Source organism: Urocitellus parryii, chromosome 4 (assembly GCF_045843805.1).
Source record: "Urocitellus parryii isolate mUroPar1 chromosome 4, mUroPar1.hap1, whole genome shotgun sequence".
Classification (NCBI taxonomy): domain Eukaryota; kingdom Metazoa; phylum Chordata; class Mammalia; order Rodentia; family Sciuridae; genus Urocitellus; species Urocitellus parryii.
Window position 1 is genome coordinate 203,753,738 of NC_135534.1, and position 8,846 is coordinate 203,762,583.

General features: G+C 53.4%; 1 protein-coding gene across 1 annotated transcript in view; it reads right to left on the reverse strand.

Annotated features, from left to right (window-relative positions):
* The window catches only part of Niban2 (niban apoptosis regulator 2), a 47,931-nt gene extending 45,802 nt beyond the window's left edge, over positions 1-2,129 (reverse strand). Inside the window, exon 1 of the mRNA XM_026386538.2 lies at positions 1,973-2,129. Within this exon, the coding sequence (XP_026242323.1) occupies positions 1,973-2,027 (55 nt within the window). The 5' untranslated portion in view covers positions 2,028-2,129. The remainder of the gene's footprint in view (positions 1-1,972) is intronic.
* Between the last annotated feature and the right edge of the window lie 6,717 nt (positions 2,130-8,846).

Sequence of the window (8,846 nt, forward strand, 5' to 3'; positions counted from 1 at the left end):
TGGTTGAGGCGGGTGCACGGATGGCTGGAGGTGGCAAAGGTTGGCCTCATTCCTCTCCAGTAGATTTCCAGGGCAGCTGTTTCCTCTGGCTCCCCTCCCAACAGTCCCTTCCCCACCCCTGAACTTCAGGAGCCCCCTCAGGTGAGCCTGTCCGGAATCCGAGGCATGTCAAGAGTGTTATTAATAGCACTCAAGTGTTGGGAGGAGAGGCTGCAAACCTTCTCCTCTCCAGCCTGGTAACAAACCCAGCCTTCTCCAGCAGCGGACACTTCACCTTCTGTGGCTGTCTCCACCCTGTAAGTGGCCAGGGGGACAGGGGGTGGCCTGGCAGCTCTCAGCCCAGGAGCTGGGAAGATGGGAGAGCTGAGCTGGGCTTGGAGAGAGGAAAAAAACCCGCCAAAGAGCAGCACACCCCACCCAAGCCTGGTGAGGGGCCCCAACAGGAGGTCCTGAATGGAGGGACTGTTACTGAGCCCCAGGAGGTTGCCACCAACAGGAAAGCTCCGCCCAGGCCCTTCCTCCTTCCAGAGTCCAGGCCTCCTCCTGCAAGAGGCTTCCAGGACTTAACCCCCCCACTGGTCGGAGGCTAAAGGGTCTGATTCATTTTATATCATCCCTGCCCCTGTGCCCAGCCCGGGCCTGGCACAAAAGAGAGTTCAGGCCACCAGCCAAAGGCTACAGTCCCTGGCAGGGCTCCTCCAGCACCTCCCTTGTGCCCAACCAGGGTGGGGACCTAGGGACTTGAGGTTAAGGAACACCTGGTCCTTACTCTTAAGGCGTCCTTGCTATCTAGAGAGGACAGAGAACACAGCTGAGAAACTCTACAGGGCATCCAGATAAACATACACAGACAGGGAACGCGGGGTCCACCAGACAGGCCGGCAACGGAGGCAAGAGAAACTCTCCTCTCTGTATGACCTGCCACCCAACTCACCTGTCACCCCAGTATCAGTGCCTCCTCTATGCCAGGCCATGTGCCAAGCAAGCTACATCAACTGGCTTATTTAGGTCTCTCAGCAGCCCATCATAAGGGTGTCACTGATCCCATTTCAAAGAGGTAAAAGCCAAGGTGCCAGGACATTAAGAAACTCGTCCAAGATGGAATGCCTGGGAAACAAGAGCTGGACTCCACCAGGGGCGGCCTCTCTGCCCCAGAAGGGCAGCCAGAGCAGGGGTTCTCAGTCAGCCTGACAGTCTCACCCCATCTCCCATTCTCCAGGAGGAGCCCAGAACCCTGGGGCTTCCCCATGAGCTTTCTGGGCAGCTCCTTTCTGAGAAGAGGCCACAGAGCAGTGACAGGCTGAAAGCAGGACTGGCTGAAGGAAGGGGTTGCGGACTGGACCTGAAAGGGCTGGCTCTGGCCTTGACCAGCCCATCCGGGCTGCTGCTGCCAGCAGGAGCACCCTACAGAGTCTGAGTCAAAGGACAGAGACCCCACCCCCTCCAGCGAATCCCCGTCTATCGCTAGTCCCACTGTCCGGATCTGTCCTGGGCCCTAGAGGGCCCTTCCCCGGGAAGCTTTAGCCACGTGTACTGGGGCTGGGGCCAGGGCGAGCTGGGGCCAGGGCAGCTACGGAAAAGGGTCAGGACGATCTGGCTGTGTGGGGCAAATTCCAGACAGGGTACAGGGTGGGCTTGGAACGCTGCTGGGCAGGGTGCCGGGACAGGATGCGACCCCTTCGATGCTCGATCTGGGGTAATGGGTGGGGGATCCTCAAAGTGGGCCCCACGGGAGTTACGGTAGTGAAGGCGGGGTCCTAGTCTCCTTAAGATGGAGAAGAGCTTAGAAGGGGACGAGAAGGGGTGCCCAGTCTCGGAGGGAACAAGACGAAGGACACGGTCCGCACCAGCTCCCGCCTGGCCTCAGGCCTGACTCTCACAGGACCCTCCCGGGCCAGGACGCCGGGGCCCGGTGGGGGCGTGGCCCGGGGGCTCCCGGCGGAACCCCCCGCGCGCGCTGCGCTTTCCTCACCTGCGATGTGCTGGCGCCGGGCGTCGTCCAGGTGCGTGGACAGCACGTCCCCCATGGCGAGGAGGAGCCGCGGCCCGATCCGGCCGCCGCCAGTCGCTGCCCGCGCTGCTCAGACTGACGCCGCTGGCGCCATGGAGCCCGGTCCGCCCCGCCCCGCTCCCGCGCTCCTCTGAGCCGCCGCCCCGGCCACGGCCTCGGCTCCAGCTCCAGCCGCGTCCGCCCGCCCGCCGCGGCCGCCTCGGCCTCCAGCCCCGCCCCCGCCCCCCCCCGCGCCTGGCCCCGCCCCCGCCCCCGCCGCGGCAGGCGGGGCACCAGGCTGGGGACGCCGGGACCGCGGGAGACCCAGACAAAGACGATCCCTGAAAGGACACCCCGGAGAGATCAGCAGAGCGCGCCCCGCACGGGACAGAAGCGAAGAAAGGGGCTGGTGGGGGAATCTGAAAGAACGGGGAGCCGGGGGCTGCAGCCGGGGTCTCTCCCCTCCCCTCCTCGCGCTGCTGGACGGGCACGCCTGAGCCGACGTGCCGGAATTCAGCTTTTGCGCCGCTGCACTGCTGCTGCGGCCCCCTGTCCCTCCAGCAGCTACTCGCTTTCAAAGTTCCCTGGCCTTGACCCGACCTACCCCAGAAGGTGTGCCTGCCTGTCTTGCACAATAGCTAAGGACGGAAATGGGGCGGGGGACGCGGAGGGCTCGGACCCAAAGGCACCAGGAAGCCAGTGCCAGGAGAGGATTCTTCCAATCCAGCATATGGACATTTCATTTAAGAGGCAGTTTGTGGGACAGGACAGATTAGAAATGGAAAAAGTAATAGCACTTTACAGTTTGCAAAAGACTGTGGGAATGAAAAGCCAGGAGCTGGCATGGACTTTAGATACTTTGACTGTGGGGCTGGGCATGGGTGGGTCACTAGTAACTAAGGAATGCGTTTCAGTTTCAGGACTGCCCAAGGACATGGAGGAGTAGACTGGGGTGACAGAGGCCTTCCTTGGCTGCTGATGCTCAGGTCTGCCCTGTGTCCTTGTCAAGGGCCATCAAGTTGCTACTTGCTTATCCCCAGTGACTGAGCACTCACCCCTTCTCTGTGCATTTCCACCCTGTCGTTGGACAGCTCCTACAGTCATTTTGGCATAAGGCAACAAATGATAACAGTGAACACTACAGGCACCAGTCCACACTGTGGACCCATTCATGCATCCAGTCACCAGTCATTCAGCAGGTAGAGGATAAACATCCATGTGCCATCCCCTCTGCAAGATGCTGAAAATGAAAAGGTGAGAAAGCCCAAGCTGCCCTACCCTCTGTGACCCTGGACAAGTGGCACTGCCTATTTGAGCCTCACTTTCCTCCTCTGGCAACTAGGATTAAGGAGGCATGGTTGGAAAATTAAATGAGATAACACAGTGCCTCGTGTTATCTCATTTAACACGTGTTATCTGGGCATGGTGCCTGGCATATGGCTGGTCATCTCTCAATAAACAGAACTGTCATTCTATTATTCCTCACGGTCCCTGCCCTCAAGAACGTAGAGAAACTTGAGGAAGGACCAGAACATTCTGTTTTGAGGACAGTCACAGAGGGTAGTACCAGAGCTAAAAGTTGAAAAAACAAGAATTGTGGCAGCAGATACCAGGAAACAGTATTCCAGGGAGAGGGGATGCACGACTGGCCTCTGAAGAGCAGCAGAGAGTCATCAGGTGGAGCTGAAATCACACTGGCAGGGATTACCAGTTCCCTCCTACAGAGGTGGCCCCGAGAAGAAGAGTGACTTGCCAAAGGGGAACAGTAAGGCCAGGGCAAAATCTGGCCAGTGGCCAGGTCTCGTGACGCCCTGTCTCATGTTCTCTAACAACCAGAAGCAAGTGATGTTAGGAACCTCATTTCATTTTTCCTAAAGCCCCAACTACAGGGACTAGAGGACTTCTCTGCTCAGGGAGGAGACAGCTGGAGCTGGCTGGCACCTGGACACCCCAGTGCATCTCCTCAGCCAGGCCCCAGTTGGGAAAGAGGCAGGGCCACAAGCAGTCTTTCCCCAGCCTTCCCTGTGTAGCCAGGGCTGTGATCCTGGAGCACCCACAAACCTCCCAGCATGCCAGGCTCCCAGCCCAGAGACCTGCCCTCTTGACTGAAGTGACATGTTGTGCGGAAGGGACCCTGGCACCCGGCCCAGACCTCCCCTCTGTTACCTGCTGGATGGTGGAAGGAGCTGGATGGTCACATGTCACCTAACCTCTAAGCAATCATGGTGTCAAAAGTGGAAAGGCATTGTAAACTGTGGACTGTTGTGCATGCATGTGAGTAGCTCCCACCAAACCCTAGAGCCAGTTCCGGCAAGTCATTCATTTTTGGGGAGAAATGGTGTTAGCAGGGTTCAAGCTAATGCCTAGAAAAAGGAACTCTTGATCTAGTTTGCTAGGAGTAATAGGAGTACATATTTGTCAAAACTTACCAAACTGTATACTTCAGATGGATGCATTTTATTGTATGTAAATTATGCTTTGAGAAATTTTAAATGAAAAAAAAAGCAAAGCAAAACAAAACAAAAATATGGAGCCCTGGGTGTCAGATGCTATTCTGATTTGTTGGGGATCCATCAGCATGATGGTCAGATAGTCAAGGTCCCTGTGGCGGGGGTTGTGGCTCAGAGGTGCTTACCTGGCACATGTGAGGCACTGGATTTGATTCTCATAACCACATAAAAAGATAAATAGGGCTGGGGATGTGGCTCAAGCGGTAGCGCTCTCGCCTGGCATGCGTGCGGCCCGGGTTCGATCCTCAGCACCACATACCAACAAAGATGTTGTGCCCGCCGAAAACTAAAAAATAAATATTAAAAAAAAAAAGAAAGAAAAACGGTGCAGCATATATCACACACAAGGTGCTGTGCCAATGGTCTTCCCTATTACCCACAGTCCTCCCAAACTTCTGGGTCAAGAATGATTGCGCCCATTTTACATTTTACAGCTGAATAAACTTGAGGAGTTTTCTTTTGCTGGCCTTGTGCATGCTAGGCCAGCACTCTACCACCAAGCTATATTCCCAGCCCTAAACTTGAGAATATTTCAGAAATGACATTTCATTGTATGTATGCAGCAATCCTTAGTTAAATTCTGGAATAAGCCAAATATTGTGCACACCCATGATCACAGCAACTCAGGAGACTAAGGTATTAGGAGGATCCCAAGTTCAAACCCAGCCTTAGCAACTTAGCAAGGCTAAGCAACTTAGTGAGACCCTGTCTCAAAATAGAAAACAAGTAAAAAAATAAAAAGGTTTGGGGATGTGGATCAGTGGTTAAGCACCCCTGGGTTCAATTCCCGGTGATAGGGGGAAAAAAAGATGAGTCCTTGTGGGACCCTGGCCAACGTGACTGTTCCAAGACCTTCCCCAGGGAAGGGAAGGGGAGGGGTTAGATGGGAAGGCAAGTTGAACACTGGAAAGGGACATTTTCTACTTTATTCTGGGAAGAGTTGTAAAGTTCTAAGAGTTCTCAGCTTCCGACTGCATGTTAGCGTCCTCAGGTAGGGGAGGGATGAAGGGGTTTTGTTTGTTTTTTGTTGTACTGGGGACTGAACCCAGGGCCAGTATGTGCTGGCTAGCACTCTACCATGAGCCACACCCTGAACTATCTTTAATTAGTTTGAGAGAGGTTCTCCCTAAATTGCCCAAGCTTGTGATCCTCCTACCCCAGACTCATGGGCAGCTGAGATTACAGGTGTATGTCACTATGAAGTTTTTTTGCTGTTTTTTTTTTTAATTTTTATTTTTTTCAAGGCTGGGATCAAACTTAGTATCTTAAGCATGCTCTGCAAATGCTCCAGCGCTGAGCTACACCCCAGTCCTGCTATTTTTTTTTTTTCGAAGAAAGAAAAATGAATATAGTTGTCAGCATTATGAAGGATTCCGGGAAGTTAGCAGAGGATTTCTCAACTCTAAAGATTTGGAAACCCCTGCCTTTATGTGTGAGGACATTTTGATGTTCACCTTTTGGTTTCAAGTAAATTGAGCTGTTTCTTCACACATTATCATTTGTGGGTTTGTTTTTTATGGGTAAGGTAATGAGTATTGAACTCAAGCACACTGTACCTCAGAGCCACATCCCCAGCCCTGTTATTTTTTATTTTGAGACAGGATCTTAGTAAATTGCCAAGGCTGGCCTCAAACTTGCAATCCTCCTGTGACTGAGGTCACAGGTGTGCTGAGCTGTAAGAACTCATTTTCTTTCTTTCTTTCTTTTTGGTACCAGAGATTGAACCCAGGGGTAGTTAACCACTGAGCCACATCCCCAGCCCTTTTTTTATATTTTTTATTTAGTTAGAGACAGGATCTTATTGAGTTGCATAGGGCCTCACTAAGTTGCTGAGCCTGGCTTTGAACTTGCAATCCTTTAGAGTCACTGGGGTTACACTGTACCCAGCTGGAAGAACTCTTTCTATAGCAAGATTTTCTTGATGCTTTGGGATAGGGGTGGGTAGGTCTCTGCTCTTTCCAGGACTCTGAATGCTGATTACCCACCAGGCTCTCCTGACCCTTCTTATGGCCCACACCAGGGATATGGACAGAAGAGTAGGAATGGTCCCAATCTAGGACAGGAAGGGGAGATTGGGTCCCTTCCTGAACAGAGCATGCCACCTACATCCCCTGACTAATCAGTCCTTTGTCAGGAAGTGGCTTCTGCCAAGCTGCCTTGCTGCAGGGCTGCCCCACCCTGCTCCACCCTAAAGCACTTTTGGAAACTAGGACCCAAAGGTGAAGAATAATAATACTTCACTTTGAAAGGGAGGGTCTAGAGGGCTGGAGCCAGAACCTGGCCCGAGTCCCAGAGAAGGGAAGGCATTGCCCAGAGCTTTCAGTGGAGGCTCAGGCAATGCCCCTTCCTGGTCTTGGAGGAAAAAGGAGCACTCTCCCTCCCAGTTGGCTCTGAGCCCCGGCTCTGTTCGCCCCACAAACCCGTCAGACCTGAAATAGACCAGGAGAAAAAACAAACAAACACCTCCAGTGAACAGCAGGGAGTGTGAATGACCAGGATTTTGTTTTGGAGGAATATCACGTGTCCGCCTCTGCTTACCCAGTTGGCATGGCCTGTTGAGCCGAAGGGACCCTGGCACCCAGCCCAGACCTCCCCTCTGTTACCTGCTGAATGGTGGAAGGAGCTGCAGCCCTCAGCCTCTGCCACCTGTCCCCTGACCTCCCTTCTTGCTTCTTCAGTGGTGAGGCTGCCACTTCCCCCCAGTTCCACCACCGTCCATGCCAAGACCCAGGCACCACGACACCTGCCCTTAGCAACTGCCTGATCCTTTGGTGGCCTCCCTGCCTCCAGCCTCCCATTTATTCCCCCTGGACACGGCCAGGTCATTTCCCCATCTTAAGCCTTTTGTAGCTCCCACTGTCCGAGACAAAGTCAGACTCCTGAACGCGGCATTTTGAGGGTACTGCCAGCCTCCTCTTTGTCCCTCTTCCTCTCACCCTTCTCCAGCTACCCCAAACTTTCACCTCCTCAAACTAGCCATGCTCCATCCTACCACAGGGTTTATGAAATAGTGATTCCCTTTCTCCCATCTTGCCTCTCGAGGACTGTTCACCCTTTAGATCTCTAGGCTCTCCCCTCCTGGGAGAGCCTTTCTGCTCCAACCCCTAGTTAGGCCAGGCCCCCCATTAGGATTCCCCCAGCGCCCTGTGTGCTCCTCCTCCATTGCAGTCAGCACACTCAATTATTTTACTTTGCATATGATTATCTGTGTAAGCTGGTCTTCCTCTCTGAGGACCAGGCCTGCCTTCTTTCAACATGACATCCCTGATGGCAGTGTAATGGGAGCTTGGCTGAGCAGCATAGGGGACACACCATGGGTTTGTATATGATCACACTGCCACAGCCAAGCCCGCCTGCCTGGGCAGCAAAGTCCTTTCTACAGCAGCTCTGCCAGGCCTGTCCTAGGCTTGCAGACCTCCCAGAGTGGGTGCCTGCCACCCTCCCAGGTCTTGATTCTGTGTTAGACCCAAAGGCACTGATGCCAGGTCAGCGGTGCTGCAGCAGGCAGGCAGCAAGTGAGACTGCAGCAGGACCACAAGGGTGACAGGAGCTCCCGCTTTCGTGCAGCGTACGGCTGCACACTTCTGGGCAGTCCTCTGTCTCTTGGGTGTTCTCCACTGCTCAGCCAAGATGACTTCCGGGACATGCATCAAATCGCTGGGGTTCCAGGTGTGTGCCACCAGGCCTGCATTCATCTGCTAATTTTTAACGTTTTTTTGTACCAGGGATGGGACCCGGGGCTGGCTACCATTGTGCTCCATTCACAGGCCACAGGCTTTTTTTTTTTTTGAGACAGGGTCTCATAAGTTGCCCAGGCTGGCCTCAAACTTGCAATCCTCCTGCCTTGCTCTCTCCAAGTGGCTAGAATAAAGGGGTGCACTAAAACACTTGGTTCATCTACTATTTATTTATTTATTTATTTTGCTGTTGGTACCTGTGATTGAAACCAGGAGCATTTAATCGCATCCCCAGCCCTATTTCATATTTCATTTAAAGAGGTTTTGCTGAGTTGCCTTGGGCCTCACTAAATTGCTGAGGCTGGCTTTGAACTCGTGATCCTCCTGCCTCAGCCTCCCAAGCCACTGGGATTACAGATTAGAGGCTCATCTACTAGTTCTTAGTGGCAGTGTACCATCCCATTGTGTGGGCTCCGTTAAACTATTCTCCTGGGTGTAGTCCTGTGGTAGTGCTAGCCTAGCATGCCAAGGCCCTGGGTTGGATCCCCAGAAATGAAAACAACAACCACCTCTTCTAGGACTGGATGCTTGCTTTCATAATTATTTTCTGGGGACATATTTCTAGAACTGAAATCACTGGGCTCACCCTTCTTTTGAGATTCAGATATT